The 20,588-nt window shown below is 40.4% G+C and overlaps 2 protein-coding genes across 7 annotated transcripts in view; one reads left to right on the top strand and one right to left on the bottom strand.

Annotated features, from left to right (window-relative positions):
* Positions 1-3,846, top strand: part of POSTN (periostin) — a 97,144-nt gene extending 93,298 nt beyond the window's left edge. For all 6 annotated transcript variants that reach the window (XM_048502552.1, XM_048502550.1, XM_048502551.1 and 3 more), the window contains one exon: positions 1,717-3,846. In XM_048502552.1, coding sequence (XP_048358509.1) covers positions 1,717-1,787 — 71 coding nt within the window. In that variant the 3' untranslated portion in view covers positions 1,788-3,846. The remainder of the gene's footprint in view (positions 1-1,716) is intronic.
* EXOSC8 (exosome component 8) overlaps positions 1-20,588 on the bottom strand; it is a 675,700-nt gene that overhangs the window by 363,247 nt on the left and 291,865 nt on the right. The gene's annotated exons all lie outside the window — the stretch shown is intronic.

Raw genomic sequence — 20,588 nt, 5'->3', positions numbered from 1 at the left:
CTCTCCTCTGGGTGGGATTAATCAGCAGACAAAGATATGCTGCCATAATTCCACGCTCGCATGGGATTAATAATGTAGTCGGAGAACAGGTTGTCTTGGCAGCATGAGTCAAATTATGAAAATCAAGACCCAAGAGCCTCTTCTTAACTAGCCTGAAGGCTTCCACCTTTGTGAGCATAAGGAGTGATTCCAAGGGGAAACCAATAGCTTCAACCTTTCTAAAGATCAAAGTATACCATTCTGAAATAAAGTGATCTGATAACAGAGAGGGAATATAGCTATTGGATCCTACTAGAAAATGTATATGCAGCCAATATTTTATGGCCCTTATCCATGCCAAGGTTTCTAGAGTTGTTTGGCCCATCTCTGAAAATGCACTGTACGCATGGCATAAGGCACACATCTAGGGAGCCCCATTGGTTTCAGAAGGAATTTGGAATGTAATAGAATTAAAATGGTTTATTTATTTCCAGAGAAATCCAAATGGGGGAACCGTTACAGTAACAAGGAGCCAATCCTAGCTCAAAAACCTTCAAAGCCACAGGAATGTATTGATTGCCTTTACTGTAAAAAAGCAATATATTGCTGTCATGTTGAGGTATGTGCCGAGGAGTAGTTACTGCTAGTCGCTGTGAGGACCAGGGTGCGACATATTATACCTATAGTAAATGCCAAGATAAATCGAATATTTGACCTGCTCAATTTTGTGGCCCTTAATTAGCCAGGACCGAGGGCTTCCAACTCTTAGCAAAAATGAGAACTTTAGCTTTAGCATAGTTAATTTCCAGTCTGTTGTTCTCTTAATAATGAGCAAAAGCCCTGTACATTGTTAAGTTTTAAGGCCAATACTGGACAAGGACAATAACACTGCATCATATGCATACAACATTAAAAGGAACATGGGTAAGATGTAATTTAGGACTATGCCCATTCACAGACACCAAAGCATGAGGTAAATCATTGAGGAATAAATTGAATAAAGTAGGAGCCAGTATGCAACCTTGTTTAACCCCACGAGGAGTATTAATTCTGCTGGTTAATTGACCTTCCCCGGAGCATCTAACTTGACAAACAGTGTTGGTATACAACTGTTTGATCAGGAATAGAAGTCTGGGGTCAACATTCAATGACCTCATCTTGTCCCACAGGAGATTTCTTGTCACGATATCAAAGGCTCCCTTTAGGGCAATAAAAGCAGCAAATAATTTAGAAGCCTTTGTAATAGCATACTTATTTACCAGATGGGAGAGTACTAAACAGTGATCCAAGGTTGACTTATTTCTACAAAATCCTGCTTGCTCAGGTCCAATGATTTTAGTTTGATCCAGCCAAGTTTGCAATCTAATCAATAATAATTTTGAATAGAGCTTTCCAATTACCGATAGTAGACTAATTGGCCGGTAATTGGAAGGATAGTAGACTAATTGGCCAGTAATTGGATGCAATATAAGAATCGGCAAGGCTGCACAGACTTCAAGTCTTCATATCTTCAAAGATATGATGGCATCTTTTTAAAAAGAAAATAACTGTTTTTGCCTGAAACACTTTATTTTTCCATGCTTTGCGGACAAAAAATTTAAAACAATTCTTTTCAAAATGTTTGCAAAACATTTTAAATGTTGTGCACAGAAAAAACTATGCCTGTAATGATTCTAATTCTTTTTCTTTTCTTTTCTTTTCTGTGTGTGTGTGTGCGCACACACATGGGGAAAACAGGCCCACCAAGGAGAAGAACAAGACTGGTCCGCCCTGCTGTAAAAAAGCAGAATCTACCTAAAGAGAACTGAAACAGTTGCGGCATCGAGGAGAATGTCGATAATCCGAAAAGTCCCAAGAGAAAACATGGTTATGCATAAACTGAATGACTGGATCTCATAAAACACAGCTAACGTTTCCAATTGGGCACAGCATCTATTACACTTTGAAGGCAGATGGGAGGACATGTGGTATTAAGCACCTCTTCCAGACAATATGCCCATCGGGCCCCTATGAGCAAGGGTTAACTCAGAAGGTATCCATTTCCCACGAATCAGACGCATTAAATTTCAACCTGCCTGGGAATGATAAACATTTTCAGTGTCAAAAACCAGTGTAAGCTATTTTAACCAAGCACTTTTCATTCAGCAAAACCATAAAATTTCAGGGCAAGTTTTAAATGTCATGGTGAAATTGACAACCTTACTTTAAAAAATAATAATAAACTTTATTCAATGGCACAGCATCTTCCTTTTCCTCATTGCATTAAAAGAAATGCTTTCAGCTCAACTTGGTTGAATCATTGGCCTCCTTAGTCTCCAAAAAAAGGACAAAATGCATAGGCCCAGGAATGCTGCTACCTTAGCTGAATTTGGTCACAGGTCCCACCTGCAAAGAGACTTGGATCTCTGACCACAGTAATAGGCAGACTGATGCTCAGAAGGGGATTCTCTTGCCGACATATGATTGATCCTTACTGTTCTACATCCATTCAAGCAGTATAGAGGAAAAAGCATTGTTTAGATTCAGAGTGCTCCTGTGTTCAGCAGTGTGCACCTGCGCAAGGCTGTTTGAGACTCTCATTCTTTCACATACACCCTTTGCATGCACCAAAAAGGCAACCTGTGCACACACAGGTTTTTACACATGGATTGCCTTTGCAGGATCAGGTCAGTTTGCTTAGGAGTAAGGCTTCTCCCTATACATTTGATAGTGGCCAAATGCATTTCAAGTGTTGCTTTTCCTTAGGAAGTCTGACAAGTGGAGCTTCGACCAGATGGAGTAACTCCATCAGTTGATCTTGGATTCAAAATGATCAAAAGTGCTGAACACAGTTACATCCTTCTAAATCCCAGTTAGATTTGAGTCCAGTGGCATCTTAGAGATGAACAAGATTTTGGGGTGTGCTCTTTCACATGTTAAACCTTCCTTCATCAGATGTGTGACAAACCTTACAACCTGAAAATCTTTGTTGGTTTCTAAGGTGCTGCTGGGACTCAAATCCATCTGTTCTACTACAGACCAACACAGCAATCTTCTGAAACTATCTTCTAAATTCCAAAAAACTCAGCTTAAAAGGGTGTAGTTCAATTTAAGATTGTATTACAGTCAGTGGGACTAAATCCATTTGTTCAAGATCAGTGTGTTTAGTTTGCAGATTTGATTTGATAGTCTATTCTGAAAACTTGCACAAGGAAAACTTGCACAAATTTTATCTATGAACCATTGGATTAACCAACCTCGAGGAATCAAAAACAAAAAAACCACTGAATTATAATAACCATATCCAGAATTAAATTATAAGGTTTTATAAAATGTTAACCTTTAAACGAGTATTTGAATAACTGAATTCTAAAACAGGACAGATGAATGAAGAACCTGCAAAAAGCAATTCTTCTTTGGGAACAAATATATAAATTAGGGCTCAGTTTGAAAGCTTTTGTATCAAAAATGCTTTGCTAATGTTCCACATTAATGTGGACTCTTTTTAAATTATCATTTTTATACTTTGCTTCTTTTGCCATATTTTTTCCTGTCTGTTATGTGAGGGGAATTACAAAATTTCATCAAGATGTCTTAAATCTAATGTTTTGTTTAAAAGAGTTAGCACATGATATATCTATTTGAAACAAATATTCATAAAAGAAATTGGCTACAACATGATGCCTCTTATTTTGTAGTGAATGTTTCATGAAAGAAAACAAGTTGTACAAATCTTCCAGACTGATGGGCCAAGGAGTATTGTTTGGAACAATTATACATGCCTGTGGTGTTCCAGTTAAGATTCCTGGTACTTTAGGATGCTTCCAAAGTTTATCAAGTATTCTTCAATGAGAAGTTAAATAAAGGCAGACAAACTTTTCACAAGTACAACTTGCCCATTGCTATGAATCTTCTTTTGTGGTTCACAGGAGAGCTTTAGGGTATATTCCAGGATGTAGCCTTACTGTACCCGGGAAATAAAAAGGTCCAATGAGCTTGGTCAGTACCCCCAGAAGAGCTGGGTTTGTGTCTAGAATATGTTCTAGGGTGGTCTACAACACACACAGGGGTTTGGGCAGAACAGAAGATGTGGGAAGGGTTCCCTGATAGTGTGACATTGAGGTGGCTCATATAGCAGTTTGCTGGGAGGTCTACAATTAAGAAAAGCCCTGCTGGATCAGACTAGTGGTCTATCTAGTCATCTTGACTCATGCAGTGGCCAACACTTCCCCTGGAGGGCTGACAACAGGGCATAGAGACCTCAGTCTTCATGAAAACATGAATAGAGCCCTGCAGGATCAGTCCAGTGGTCCATTTAGTCCAGCATCCTTACTCACACAGTGGCCAACCACTTCCTCTGGCAAGTCAACAACAGGGCATAGAGGCATAGGCCTTCATGAGAAAATTAATAGAGGCCTGCAGGAGCAGACCAGTAGTTCATCTAGTCCAGCATCCTGACTCACGCAGTGGCCAGCATCCTGACTCATGCAGTAGCCAAGCACATCAGTTCAAAAGGCTTTATTGAAAAGTATCAGTAGCCAGCAGATAGAAAGCCAATTCTGAACTGGCTTTTCCCAAAACCCACATATATCAACCCACAGTGCTCATCCCCCCCATCTCCCCACGCTATCTAACTGCAAAGCAAAAGCAGTGAAATGGTGGCCATTTCCCCACTCACCTTTTGTAGCGCGCTACTTGCAGCAAGTAATGCGGGGTCCAGCCGCACTCCCCACTACAGCGGCAGCGACAACACAGCTGCTCTGAATCTGCTGCTCTCCTACCCCCTCAGCGCACGTCATATCTGCTCCTGGATGGAACAGTACTTTTTGGAAAACCCCGCACAGAGCACGGGGCAGTGGGGAAGCCTGGGGGGGACTCCGGGTTTGAGTTTCCCACCCCTGGTAGTGACGTGGAACCTTTTGCCCAATAAGGAAGCAGTGGGCTGTGTACAAGCATGGAGCCTTTTTTATTTTGGGGAACAGAGATCCACGTGTATTTGACCCTACGTTGCAATGTAGGGTCATTTATATAGCAATGCAAGGGAGATCTCACTGAAAGCCTAGTATTTATCCCGATCTGCTATTAGAGTTTCTGTGGCTTAACTAACTAATGTAGCCTTCTGTCTGCTTGTGCTGCAACATGAAAGCTTGCTAGTTATAGTCCCACCAGGGATGAGTAATGTTTTTTTAAAAAAACATGTATAAAGGAATTGGGGCTGATTTTTGAACAGGACAAGTTTCCTCTTGGGCAGCATGAGTAATTTTTAAAAAAGGAATTAAAGAATTGTGGCTGACCATAGAGTATTTGAAACCATCTTCCTAGAGAATCAGGAATTACTGATGAAGACGTGATTCTCAAAACAAAACAGACCTGTGTAAGACACACGGCTTGTGACAGATTTTAACGAAGGTAATATAGAAACGGAAACATTACAATCCTCCTCAATAGAGATAATTATAGGGAGAAGGTGAACTCACAAGTCTATATATGGCCACAAGGAAAACGAAATTAAATGGTGTCAGCACTATAAACGTGGATGTAAGAACTCCAAAAAAAATGACGTCAGACCCTAAAATAGAACAACTTATCGAGATAATCACCAATTTTCAAAAGGACACAAAAGAGAAATTAGACAAAATAGACATAGAAGCGCAAAAAAGATTTAATAAGCTGGACAAAGATTCTAAAGACAGATTCAACAAAATAGATACAGAACTTCAAGATATGAAGGTGGAAATTAAATTAAGAAAATGGAAGAATCTATCAGTCAAATTAATGATTCATTAAAATCTAATCAAGATCAACTAGAAGTGATGTCTAATAAATACAAAATTTTGCAGAAACAAGTAGAAACCTATCAAAATACTATTGCACTTCTAGAGCTTAAGCAAAAAGAAACAACATTATGAATAAGGGGTCTACAAGAAGAGAAAGGTTAAAATCTCCCTTTAAAACTAGCCCCCATCCTAGCAAAGATTTGGAAAATGGATGAGAAAGAAACCTTCAAAGAATATGACCGTTTATACAGGATTAATTCCAGATTTGCAAAAAAACAAGAAAATACCGAGAGATATAATGATAAACTGTATTAGGAAGAACTTGCATGATGAGATTCTGCACTTCCACTCCAGGAATCAATTGGAATATAATGGCCAACTGTTGTCAATACTAAAGGAGGTACCATATTATATATTGAGGAAGAGAAGAGACTATTACTTCCTTGTGGATATACTGAGGAAAAATAAACTCATATTCCGATGGGAACTGATAGAAGGCTTGTCTTTCTCCTTCCAAGACTCTAAAATTATTATTGACAGTGTGGAGAAAGCACAAGACTTTTTGAAATGTCACAAACAGGACTTAATAGGATAAGACAACCCACAGGTCTGGGTAAGACATGCCTATATTTTTTTTCTTTTACCTTATTTCCCTTGGAAGTGTGTAATTCTTTTTTATTACTTCATTTTTTGTTGCATCGGACTTTTATTTTAGTGTCTAGATGACAGATATACTGGGTTAAGTTATTGGGGTGACCAATCTGAACAAATCATAGTTTGTTTGCTTGAATTGATAAGGAAAAAAAGAGAGGTAGAGAGAAAGAGAGAAATGACCTGCAAGATATATTCTAACAATTTCAATGGACTGAATAATCCCAGGAAACGAAGGGAAATTTTCCACCATAAAAAAAAAAACAAAATTACAAGAGTCGCACATTAGAGAAAAAGATGAACATCTGGTAAAAATGATAGACTGGGGAAGACATTTTATTCCTCCAGTCAAAGGAAAAAGAGGGGTGTTCTAATGTACATTAAAGAATGTTGGTCCCCCAAATTGTTATATACAGCTAACGATGGAAGAACTTTAATAACAGAAGTGACAATTGAAGGGGAAAAATTGTCGTAATAGGTATATATGCCCCAACAGAGGGAAACAAAAAGGCAAATTATTACAGCTTATTAAGTAAACTATTAGAATTTACAGAGGAAAACTTGCTTTTACTAGGTGACTTTAATGGCCTAGTAAATTCCGAACTTGACAGGAAAGAAACCAAAGTAAACATAGATTTAAAAAGAAATTTAATATGCTCCCACAAGCATTTTTTCATCTTAGTGAAAAGATTAAATTAAAGGATGTCTGGAGAATAAAAAATGGGAACACAAAAGAATTCACATACTATTCATACAGACATAAAGTGCATACCAGATTAGACGTGGCTTGGGTGACAGGGAGACTACTTCAACATATTAAGGATATTAAGATATTACCCAAATTTCTATCTGACCATAATGCCATTGAATTACGCATTATAACAGGAAATAAATCTAGAGTATGGAGGCTAAAAAATTGGTTGATAAAAATGGAAAAAATAACGAGACATTAAGAACATCAATCAAAGAATATTGGGAATTAAATAAGAATTCCGTAAAAAATTTAAATGTGAATTGGGATGCTTATAAAGCTACCATGCGGGGAGTGTGTATAAGTCAAGGAATTAAACAAAAGAAAATTTGGATGAATAATGAACAGATATTAATGAAAGAACTTAAAGGCTTGGAAAACCAATTTCAAAACCATTAAACAAAAAAGTCAAAAAGAAATTACAAATAACCAGAGTACAACTAGAAGAAAGAAACAGGAGAACTTTAATGCAAAATATAACTCGAATAGCCAAACAACAAGGGATAGTGCCTGAGGTGGATAAATTTAGACCTATTGCCTTGTTAAATATAGATTATAAAATTTTAACCTCAATAATGGCCGAAAGATTGAAAAAAATTTCCGCAAAATGGATTCACGAAGACCAGAGGAGGTTCCTGCCAAATAGGAACAGTAAAAACAACATTAGAACAGTAATAGAGGTTATAGAAATTTTGAAAAATAAACCAGAACAGAAGACAGCATTAATATTCCTCGACGCCAAGAAGGCGTTTGATAAAATAAATTGGACATTCATGATAAAAATCCTGGAGAAAACAGGTATAAAGGGAAACTTCTTAGAAATCCTTAAAATAATATATAGTGACCAGAATGCCTCTCTGAAAATTAATGGGTCCCCCTATAAAACATTTAATATTTTTTGTGGAACAAGACAAGGCTGCCCTCTATCCCCACAACTTTTTATATGGGTACTAGAATTACTTCTACACACCATCAGACAAGACAGATACATTGAAGGTCTTAAGATAGGGAGAAAAAATTATAAAATACAAGCGTATGCCGACGATACATTAATTATATCGGATGACCTAGTCATCAAAATATAATATCTTTGGAAGATTATAAATGATTTTCGGCAATTAGCAGGATTTATAATTAATAAACAGAAAACAAAGATATTAGCTCTTAACTTACCAAAGAGAATCAACTGACTGCTGTATCGGGCTGTAAAATAGTGAAAGAAATCAAATATTTAGGAGTGAACTTGTCTAAATGCAATCTGGATATTTATAAAAATAATTACGAGAGATTATGGAAAAACATTAAAAGAGATTTAAATAATTGGAGCAGGATCAACCTGTCATTTTTAGGCAAAATTGCATTGATAAAAATGAACATCTTGCCAAAAATGATGTATTTATTGCAAAATATCCCTTTCATTGATAATCAATCAATTTTTAAAACATGGAAAAGAGATATCACTAAATTTGTATGGGGAGGAAGGAAACCTTGCGTGAAATACAAAATTTTAATTTCGAGAAAGGAAAGAGGCGGCTTATCTTTACCTGACTTTTACATATATTACATCGCAAATGTATGTGTATGGTTAAAGGACTGGATTGATCTAACAGATATTAAGATAACAAATATTGAAAATTATGGTCTTAGTTATGGATGGCACAAAAGATTATGGCCAACCTCAGATAACAAGAAATACAGAACTTTTAACCAACATTACATTAGGAGATCTCTAATAAGAGTTTGGGATAAATATAGATTCGACTTTTATAGAGTCACACTGCTATGGATATCACCGTTAGAGGCTTTAAGCCTGAAGGGTTGGCCAAAAGAGACAAAATGGCCGACCTATAAGGAATTATTACTTTTTGAAACAGAGAAACCTAAATTAAAAGATAGAGAGAATATAATAATTGCCAATAAAATATGCGATTGGTATACATATGCACAACTTACAGACTACTTTAGAAGTGACAATAAATCGTGGGGCTTTATGAAAAAGGCCTCTAAGTTAGATGAAATTATGAACATAGGAAACAAAAAATTAATCAGTAGAATTTACACATATCTACTAGACTTAGAAACGGAAGACGAACTAGTCAGATCATCTATGTTACAGTGGTCTAGAGATATTGGAAGAAACATTGACTTAGATGATTGGCAGTTAATATGGAAAAGAGCATACTCTTCCATAGTATGCTCAGACGTTAAAGAAAACACTTACAAATTAATCCATAGATGGTACCTGACCCCTGTAACCATTGCCAAAATGAACAATACTTACCCGACGTCTTGTTGGAAGTGTGGAAAGGAGACAGGTTCGTTCATACATCTATGGTGGAACTGTAAAAAAATTAAAAGATTTTGGATTATGATACATAACCATTTACAAAACATACTGGGAATACAATTTAAAATGGAACCAGAAATGTATTTGTTAGGATTATTTAAAGACAGAAAACTTATAACATACACAAAGCTAATTCTTTACCTTATAGCTGCTGCACGTATGTTGATCGCATCAGAATGGAAATCCAATAAACTTCCAAGTATAGAGGCATGGCTTGAAAAAGTATATATGTTTATGGACTTGGAACGCATTTCACTTTCTTTACAGGAAGAAGACACAAGAAAGAAAGAACTGGAATGGAAACCATTGGAAGATTATTTCAAACTATGTTATCTGACAGATAAGCGTAGATAGAATAAATATGTAGTAGATAAGTAGTATAAATATACAGAATAAACATGTAATAAATAAGTAGGTAGGTAGAAAAAGTTAGACAAGTATTTAAATGTTCAAACATCAAGTGTCTGACTGAAATGACTATATGTAAAATATAATATGAAAGAGTCACCGTGTGCAGATTTATAATATAATATTTCCACATTTTCATAATTTTGATTTGTAAAACGTTACAATCAGGAGAGAAGTCTTCTGAATAGGAAGTTTATGTACGAAACTCCCAATGAAGGGAGATAACATAATTTTAACTATATGAAACGGAATGTATGAAGTTAAAATACGAATGTACAAATTGTTTTTCTATTAATTTTCAATAAAAGCTATTAAAATAAAAAAAGAAAAAGAACATGAGAAAGTCACTAGATACCATGATTTGAAAATTGAGCTTCAGCGTCTATGGCACAAACCAACTGAGGTCATCCCAGTGGTAATCGGCATGCTGGGCGCCATCCCAAAAACACTAGGGCAACACTTGAAACAACTTCAAATTGACAAAATTAACATCTGTCAAATTCAGAAGGCAGCCCTGCTGGGTTCCGCACGAATACTAGGCCTATATATTACAACTTCCTAGGCCTCTGGGTGAGGCTCGAATTGTAATGAAGTCCAACAACCAGCTAAAGATCTGGCAGATGTGAAATCTACCACCACCATCATCATTTTTCTCCTTGTCCTGGGGCTGCTGATTGGTGGGGCTGCTGAGGCTGCTGATTCAAACAGTGGGGGCTGCTGAGGCTGCTTTTCAAACGGCGTGCACAGGTGTTTTACTAAATAAGAACGTATTTCAAGGGATAGTAGAAGGTATAGAAACCTTAAGAGGGCGGCACTAAATAAAATCAGTATTTGAATATCTAAACAAAATTAGATATGAAGGCAGGAAGCCAGCAAGGGGGTGGGGGCTTTCCAGTGTTTTGCACTGAGTGTTACATGTAAGGACAGAAGTCGTGGGTGTGCCCTCGCTGCAATGAGCTCCTGGCACTCAGGAAATGTGTCCCTTCTCTTGAACCCAAGGTGGCAGACCTGGAGAAGCTGAGGCAGGCAGAGATGGCAACAGATGAAGTTTTCAGGGACCTAACAGCCGGGTCCCACTCCCAAGGTGACATCTCTTCAGATGTCATGGAGAATGAGAGTCTGGGGGATGGAGGGTGCCAGTCTGAGGTGGTGGAAGATGCTCCCTTAGATGGGACCCCTTCCTTAGCTGGTGATCAGATATCCTCTCACACTGAGGATACCCCTTGGGGAGGTGGGGGCTCCTTGTAGTGGGTGATTCGATCATTAAGAATATAGAGAGTTGGGTTTGTGAGAGGTGTGATGACCGCATGGTGATTTGCCTAAGCTCCTAGATGCGAAAGGTTGGCTTAGGATGTCACAGCTTACGTCTAGATGATGGAAAACTGTTAGACAGTGCTGGGGTGGAGTCACCAGTTGTGGTCCACGTTGGCACCAATGACATTGGGAAATGTGCAGCAGAAGGAGGAGTTCTGGAAGCTAAATTTAGGCTGCTAGGAAACAGGTTAAAAATCCAGGACCCCCAAGGTGGCATTCTCCAAAAGGCTACCTGTTCCATGCGCATGAGGCGAGAGCTAGGCAAGCCGGAGATACAGGAGGTCCTAAATGCTGTGGATGAAAGAAAGGTGGTGTAAGGCAGAGGGTTTCAGCTTTGTCAGGAACTGGGGAACCTTTTGGGATAAGGCAGGCCTGTACAAAAGGGACGGGCTTCATCTTAACCAAAGAGGTGCTCAACATTAAAAAGGTGGCAGAATAGCTTTTAAACTGATCCTTGGGGGAAAGCTGACAGGAGCTGAGGTGAATTCGGTTCAGAATACAGTGTCCATGGGGATGCAGACAGAGAGGGAGGTTTTTCTAAATCAGCCACATACAAGCAAGGAGCATAGCAATGTGATACAAGTGAGGAGCATAGCAATGTGATAAGTGATAGTGTCTACAAAAGGCTAGAGGGCAAAACACATAAATCCCAGGTTAGGGACAGAGACAGAGTATACAAGTGTCTCTATGCTAATAGTAGAAGCATTCGACCTAAAATGGGGGAGCTGGAGTACAGAGTTTTGAAGGAGGATATAGTGGGCATCACAGAGACATGGTGGAATGAGGAGAACCAGTGGGATGCTGTTATCCCAGGCTACAGGCTCTACAGGAAGGATAGGACAGGGCATATTGGGGGTGGGGCGGCCCTCTACATCAAAGAGAGCATAGTGTCACATAAAATAGACAATGCAGGGGGAGCTGATTCCTCCTACTAGAATCACTGCGGATATATCAATGACTACTAGATGTGAAGGACAGTTTAATATTAGGAATATATTACATCGTCCCCTGACCAAAGCCCACAAGAGCATCCTGAGATGGAAAAAGAAATTAGAGAGGCCAACAAAAGCAAAAAATGTTGTGGTAATGGAGTTTGATTTTAACTATCCCCATATAAGCCTGGAAAAAATGCAATGTTCAGGTCATAGTAAGGAGAGAACATTCCTGGATATGCTAAATGACTGTGAAAGCTTAGAACAGATGGTTTGTGGAACCAACCAGGGGAGAGGAGTGATCCTAGATCTAATTCTATATCGGACCCAGGACCTGGTGCAGAAAAGAGGAAGTCAGTGTTGTTGAGTCGATAGGGAACAGGCGACCACAATGCTGTCAGAATTGTTCGAGTATCTCTGCATGCGAGAACAAGTGACAACTACTAATGTAGTTACATTCGCCTCCAGCACGGGAAATTTCTCAAAGATGAGGGGGATAGTGCACAGGAAGCTGAAAGGGAAAATCAAGAGGAGTCAAAAACTGTCCAAAGATGTTTGGAGGTTATTTAAAAACACAGTCTTAAAAGCTCAGCTGGAATGTGTTCTGCAGGTTAGGAAAGGCAGCGCCCAGTCCAAAAGAAAGCCACCATGGTTATCAAGGGAGATTGAGGAAATTATTAGGAAAAAAAGATGTTGTTTAAAAAATGGAAGTCCAACTTAACCGATGAAGAATACCAGAGAGAACATAAAAGGTGGCGAAAGAGAAGTAAGTTAGCTGTAAGGGAGGCAAAAAAGGATTATGAGGAACGCATGGCTGAGAACATCAAGACCAGCAACAAACAGTTCTTCAAGTACATCAAAAGCAGGAAGCCAATTAGGGAAGCGGTAGGCCCATTAGATGACGAAGGAACAAAAGGTGTACTAAAAGATGACAGGGAGATTGCAGAGAAGCTGAATTAATTCTTTGCATCTGTCTTCACCCAAGAGGAGGTGAGGAAAACTCCTGCACCTGTACCAAGCCTCTTAGGAGATGAATCCGAGGAACTAGCGAAGATAGTGGTAGACAAGGAAGAAGGTCAGCCATTGATAAACTAAATCCCAAAATTCGCTCAAATCGCCCTACCCCTAACCGATTTGTTGCGAACCAAAGGCAAAGGTTCTTCGGCTGCAAAGCCGGGTGCCCCCCTTCGTTTGTCTGCCAAGTGTCAGCAGGCTTTTCAACAGCTCAAAAACACTTTCACCACAGAACTGGCGTTGGCACATCCCAACCCTTCAGTCCCTTTCGTGGTTCATGTGGATGCCTCCGACAAAGCTCTGGGTGCCGCACTGCTGTAGAAAAATAAAATTGGAAAACTCATTCCGTGAGCTGAACTGGACCATGGGGGATAAAAAAACCTAAGGAAGCCCTTAGCACTTGGAAGGGGCAGCACATCCTTTTCAGGTCTGGTCAGATCATAAGAACTTGTCGGCTTTATCCACCCCCACCAAGATGTCAGCCAAACAACTCCGTTGTGCAGATTTTTCTCTCATTTCCATCTTACTGTACACTTTTTCCCTGGAAAGAGCAACCGGTTGGCAGACACCCTTTCCCGCCTACCAAAAGGGGCGGAAACCTCTCTATGCACCACTGCACGTACTATTTTGACACCGACTCAGTTAGGTTTGGCAGTTACCAGGTCCCAAATGAAAGCTGACTCGACTCCGCCTTCGATCCAGCCACCCACTACACCCTCCACCCACCCTGACGTTGTCACACCATTTTTGCAAGAGCTCAGGGAGGCAGGGCGCAAACCCGTTCCAGAGGATGGCGCCAATCCTTTGCTGGCTGTGAAGGAGGGAGTGTGGCAGAGAGGGGATTGTTGGTACGTTCCGCCCTCCTTACGCAAGGACGTGTTGTTTGTGGGCCATGATGCCAAGCAAGCGGGTCACTTTGGATTTTTAAAAACCCTGTATTTGTGACGCCGCCAGTGCAAAGACATTGAGGCTTATGTTAAAGGGTGTCCTAAGTGCTCAGAAGTCAAACCCAATTCTGGCAAGCCCCATGGTTTATTGCAACCAATTCCCCCTGCTTCCTATTCGTGGCAAGTCATCTCTACAGACTTTATTATGGATCTACCCGAAAGTCATGGCAATACTGTACTGTGGGTGGTGGTGGATCTGTTTTCCAAGCAAGCCCATTTCATACCCTGTTCCACCATTCCTTCGGCTCCCAAATCGGCCAAGTTGTTCATCCAGCATATCTACAGGAAGAGGCTGCAGTACTTGGTGGCCTGGACTCATTTTCCAGAGGGGATGAATGAGTAGGTGGACGCTGAAGATGTCAGCATGCTGCGCGTTGTACGGGCATTCCAAAGAGCATGCCCAGACCGCCTGTGCCTGTGAGGTGGGCCTTTGGGGAGGCGGAATGTCAGGCTGGACCCTGACCAGTATTCAGGGGAGGGGGACCCATCCTCCATTCAGAGGGCCATCGATCTTGAGCTAGGCGCCAGCTCGTCTGCTCCCCCTCCCCTCCTTAGCATCAGACTGATAACCAGGAAGGACCATGGCCCTCCTAGGTGTGGTGGTTCCTGCATTTTGTGTTAACGTTTTGTAATTGAATCACTGTATTGTTTCCTTTGTTTCTATGCTGCAGCTGTGGTACCTTGGCCTGGCAGAGGTGGGTCCAAGGCTGTGGGGATTTACGATCTCTCTCTTGCCATGTGCCCTCAGAAATCGTCTATCATTCGTTATGCCTTGATCACCAATAAAGTCTATAGTTCCAAATCTACAGATTGCTTTATTCAGGGGGTTAGGTCTCACAGCTTACAACAATTAAAAATACTCCATAGGACATAGACTTAATATTAAATTAGAATACCAAAAACTAAACTCCGAAATATATTTTTGATGGCAATAAATATAATTGGTATTCATTGGTGGGAGCGGTAATCCTTAGATAGTTATTGATTCACAATTCTATCGCCCTTGCCAGCATAGCCAATTGGCCATGCTGTCAGGGTCTTACGGGAATTCAGAACCATAACATCTGGGGTGCCACAAAGGCTCGCCAGCCCATTCAGTCTATGATAACCCCAATATGTGCAACCACTCAAACATATAGATTTGTATTCTATGGACGCTCATCGCAGCGGAATGCTGTCGTATTTTCTCGCTACCACTGGAAGACGCTGGGACCGCCCTCGGCACGACGGAAGAGATGGCAGCCGGCGCTTCATCGAGCCGGTAAGCTCGCGACGCACTCAAAGACCCTTAAATGCTGCCGCCGGTGTTTGGGGACATTTCGGGCGCTACTGATCGGTGCCGCTTAGGGTATGGTCCCTGTACCGGCGACGCCGAGGCCCGAACAAGGTGAGTGCCGGTGGGGAAGTAGATGAAGCCGCTGCCGCTTCGCCGGGTAGCGTTTACGCCGGCTAAGCTTCAAAAAGAGCTTGGGAAGTTTGGGAAACGCCGTTTGTGGCCAGCTGGCGGCTGGCTGCTGGCAAGCAGCTGCTGCTCGTGATGGCCTGAGACGGTAAGCTCGCCTAGTCAGCCATGATTTGCCCGGGTATGAAACGGCCCATTATAGTTTTGAAAAGGTTCATTATCTGGATTCTGGAACAATCATACAAAATTAGTTGCTTTGGACAGTATAGTAAAATTAATAGCATATTTTCATTCAAATACAAATACAAATACAATTTTCATTCTAGGTTGTTTGACACAAAAATGTTCATATACTGCACTGTTTGTAGAAGGCATTCTTAAAGAGGAAATCCTTCCTTTAAAAACATTTCTATCATTCCAAAAGGGAAAATATTGTATAGGATTTTTTTCAGTGTTTCAGTGTTTTGTCTCGGTGAATAATGTCCTCAGGAAAAAAAATTAGGAAAGGGTAGAGTGCACCCGTTCCCACCCCAGAACTTCAATATATTTATGCAAGACTTTTTTTTTTAGCAAAAATCATGCTGATTTTTCTTGTTCTTCTTTAGCATGCTTGTTTAAACAATACATATGTTAGGTCTGTTGTTTCCTCATTATAAACTGTACTTTCCCCCCCTTTCCAATGAGAACAGTGTAAGGATCTCAGCGGACATTATTGGTTTCTTTTTTCCATTTCTGATATTCATTTTATCTGAACAGACTTTTGTAATCTCACTTTCTGAAAAAAGATAACCTCCTTTGCTAGATGCGTCAGTGATCTAGGAACCGATTTTCTAATTACTTTTAAAACACTTCTCCAGTTGAAATTAAACATTAGTGTGTTGGGCTTCGCGGATAGTTTTCCACATATCGGCAGTTTGAGTTTGGAAGCTGTGTTGTAATTGTTTCGAAACAGATGGCCAGAGAAGTGCAAGTGAAGAGCCAAACGCTCTGTCCAGCAACTGTCCAGGGCCTCTGGTGGGGGAAAGAAACAGTTCTGATGAACAAACAGCATTCACTCTCCAGCCTCCTCAGCTCCATTTACCAACACCATTGCAGCCTCTGTTTCCCAGCTCATATCGCCAGGGCTTGGCCACACACGCTCCCACAGCGCCAGTTTCTTCTATTTCTCACAGGCCGCTGCCTATTCTCAAACATCCTCTCACAAGTCAAAATGGCTGCCCTCCCCAACACTGTCAATCCGCGATCCCTCTTGTTCCAAATCCCCACCAAGTATTTGGGACTTTCCCTCTTTACTGCCAGCTCCATGCTCAGCTCCACTCTCCACACTCCATGATATCCACCGTCCCAATGGAAAGGGAATGATGACAGGGAGAGATACGGATGCCATGTCAGGTGATGCTGGCCATTGATCAGCCTGTTCTCCACTTAGACCAAATGTGTTCAAAAGTTCGTATGAAGAGTAGTAGTCCTCAAGAAGTAATGGCCTAATAAAAGAGGTCACAGGTGTTTTACCTCAGAAACCAACTAGACTGCTTCACAGGTTGACAAAGAAAGCCCCCTCCCCCACTCCGTGCAAGTTCTAAACCAACTATGGTTTAGGAAATACCTGGAGATTTGGGGGATAGAGTCTGGGGAGGATGGGGACCTCAGAGAGATATAATGTCATATTTGCATACCGAGCAAACAGATCGACAGACGATGCTGTTAATATGGCTTTGCACTATATCCTACAGCATCTTGAATTGCCAAAGACCTATGCAAGGGTCCTCTTTGTTGACTTTAGTTCAGCATTCAATACTATCAGACCGGACATTCTTCTAACCAAACTAAATCAGCTAGTAGTACCTGAGCACATTTGTAAGTGGATCACAAACTTCCTAACAGATAGGAAACAGCAGGTGAAGCTAGGAAAAATTACATCAGACACCTGTAAAATGAGCACAGGGGCCCCCCCCAAGGCTGTGTACTTTCACCACTTCTCTTCTCTCTGTATACCAATGACTGCATCTCAAACGATCCATCTGTTAAAATACTGAAATTTGCAGATGATACAACAGTGATTGGTCTCATTCGAGACAACGATGAAACCGCATACAGACGGGAGGTTGAACAACTAGCCTCGTGGTGCCACTGGAACAATCTAGAACTGAACACACTTAAAACCACCATAGAAATGGTGGTAGATTTCAGGAGAAACCCTCCCATCCTACCTCTCTCTCACAATACCTAGACAACACAGTATCAATAGTAGAGGACCTTTTAAATTTCTAAGGCTCCATCATATCTCATGACCTTAAAAAAATGGTCTCACCTAATATCCAAAAATGTCATCAAAAAAAAGCACAACAAAGAATGTTCTTTCAAGCCAACTCAGGGAAGCTCAAACTGCCCAAGGAGCTGCTTGGACCACAAAGTTCTACAGAGGAATCATTGAGTCTGTCATCTGCACCTCTATAACCTGTGTGGTTTTGGTTCTGCCCAACCCAACAAGATCGACACAGACTTCAGTAGGAGAATAATCAGAACTTGCAGAAAAAACAATTGCTGCTAACCTGCCTTCCATTGAGGGACCTGTATACTGCATGCGAGGTCAAAAAAAAAGTGGCTGTGAAAATGTTTACTGACCCTCGCAGACTCCTGGACATAAACTGTTTCAACTCTTACCCTCTAAGCACGATCGCTACAGAGCACTGCACACCAAGACAACTAGACATTAAGAACAGTTTTTTTTCCCGAATGCACCACATCATCACTCTGTTAAACAAATAATTCCCTCGATAATGTTAAACTATTTATTATATACTTATTATATAACTACTGCACTACTTTTTCATCATTCCTATTACCCATCTCCTCCCACTTATGACTGTATGACTATAGCCTGTGCTGACATTTTATTTTATTTTATTTTATGATTTTACATTTTATGTTTTCATTACTATTGATTGTTTCCTGATTGCTTACTAGACCTATATGACAATCATTAAGTGCTGTACCTTATGATTCTTGACAAATGTATTTTTCTTTTATGTACACTGAGAGCATATGCACCGGAGACAAATTCCTTGTGTGTCCAATCACACTTGGCCAATAAAGATTCTATTCTATTCTATTCTATTCTATTCTATTCTATTCTATTCTATTCACCTTCCAAAGTAGCCATTTTCTCCAGGTGATCGGGTCTCTGTCACTTGGGAACCAGTTTAATCCCCAGGAGATCTCCAGTTACCAGCTGGCAATCCTTATTATGTGGCTGTCATTCTCATTCTTCTTCTCCAACTTTGGCCTGTACTGGCACCTATGCAACGCAACGTTGATGGTTTTATTTCACTCAAGTAAATTGTTTGCCCCATTCACCTGGACGTCAGGTGTTGTAGCACATAGCGAGCATGTGTGTTTTTGTCTGTGCAACAGGGGCGGTCCTTTCGATTAGTAAACAAGCTTCACTCATGGATGAAAATGGTGTGATATTTTCAACCACTTGTGTTCTTCCTTTACAAATTGCTATGCCTGTCTTCTCCATGACCTTGGCTGTAGTTGCAAGAACCATGTCCAAAACTACTGTGGAATTGTTGCCAGAAGTTTTCCTCCGAGCATCTTCTAACATTAATAAGGCTGCAAAAATCACTGGAGTTCAGCAGGGGAGTGCAGGAGGAGAAAGTATTTCACAACAGCTCCCATGTGTCACCATCAATCTTTTTTGTGGCCATTTGAAAGGCCCTTTTTGCTACAGAAAAGAAAGGCTAATGATTTGGAGACTACTCACCCAGCCGCCCCTCGCAAGGAAAGTCTCCTGTGGTCCCCTGATTAACTCCAGATACAATCGCAAAGGAAGTTTGTCCAGTAAAATGACATTTAACAAAGTTTCTAATGAAAGATGAGATAGGACTCAACAACTTGCCAGGAAGCTCGGAATGGGATTAGTGAGTAACAGTGAAATGACAGCGTTCGCCTTGGCTGAAAGTCTGTGCAGCAGCCAAAGAAAGTCAATCAAACTTTATGTAATCAGACAATCATTTTGTATCATTGAAGCTTTGCTTTGCTATTCAATGCTTCAAATTTAGATCAGGCCTGATTCAGAGCAGGCATCTACCCTAACACTTTCAACTTTTCCTAGCATTATTGTCTTTTCTGGTCAGTCTAGTTTTCTCATAATGTGGTTAAAGTGCATTCATTTCATTTTAATTATTTTACCTTCTAGGGAGAATTTAAACTTGGTTTGATCTAGATTTGATCTAGAAGCTGCTTGTTTGTCTTTGTGGTGGTCAATGGTATCTATAAAACCGTCTTCTGACACCACATTTCAAATCAGTCAAGTTTCTTCCTGTTTTTATAGGTATATAAATTCAGTAAAAAAAAATTCAAAACACATCCCAAAATTTTATGCCCCTCAAACGACAAAGAAATACATATTGTAAGACCAATGAGATTTCCCCTCCACCCGGCTGTGCTCTGGAAAGCAGACTGCAAAACCATTTCCTCAGAACAGCTGTATAGCAATAAGAATAATTTTATAAGCCAATCAGGTTTCATCAAACTGCGACCTTCTGCTGATTAGTGGAAGGAAGAGCAGCAGCTGGGATTTTATTCAGCTGTGTCTTTGGATGCTAAGAAGGCTTTTGAGAGGATTGAGTCTACTGCTCTTAACCACTACACTAACTCTCAAAAGTGCCTCTCAAAGGTAGAGTATTAATGAAGTACATAAATAAATATGGCTACTGGTGGCTCCATTAAGTTTTAATCAAAATGTCCTGCAATTGTATTTCTTCTTCAGGCTTGTAGCCAGACTTTCTCCAAAGAAATATATCCAATTTCATCCTTGTAATAACTTTTGAGAAATCACTGAGATTGTGACAGGCTCAAGAGCAGTCGTCAAGCCTGAGTGGTAGTTCTGATCTGGATTTCCAACCATCACTATTGTAAACATTATTTTGCATTTGCTCACTTTCCCTCTGTTGACTCATTCTTAAAGAGTGATAAGAGACAGTTGTTGCACATTTGGATTCTCTCCGGGGAAGCACATTCGTTCTTCATTCCCAAAAGATGCCCAAAAACTGTTCTTCCAAGACAGTGAAGTCTTAACTAGC

This window comes from Sphaerodactylus townsendi, linkage group LG07 (genome assembly GCF_021028975.2).
Source record: "Sphaerodactylus townsendi isolate TG3544 linkage group LG07, MPM_Stown_v2.3, whole genome shotgun sequence".
In the NCBI taxonomy this organism is placed as follows: domain Eukaryota; kingdom Metazoa; phylum Chordata; class Lepidosauria; order Squamata; family Sphaerodactylidae; genus Sphaerodactylus; species Sphaerodactylus townsendi.
The sequence above is the reverse complement of the archived record's forward strand: the minus strand, read 5'-3'. Positions and strand labels throughout refer to the sequence as shown.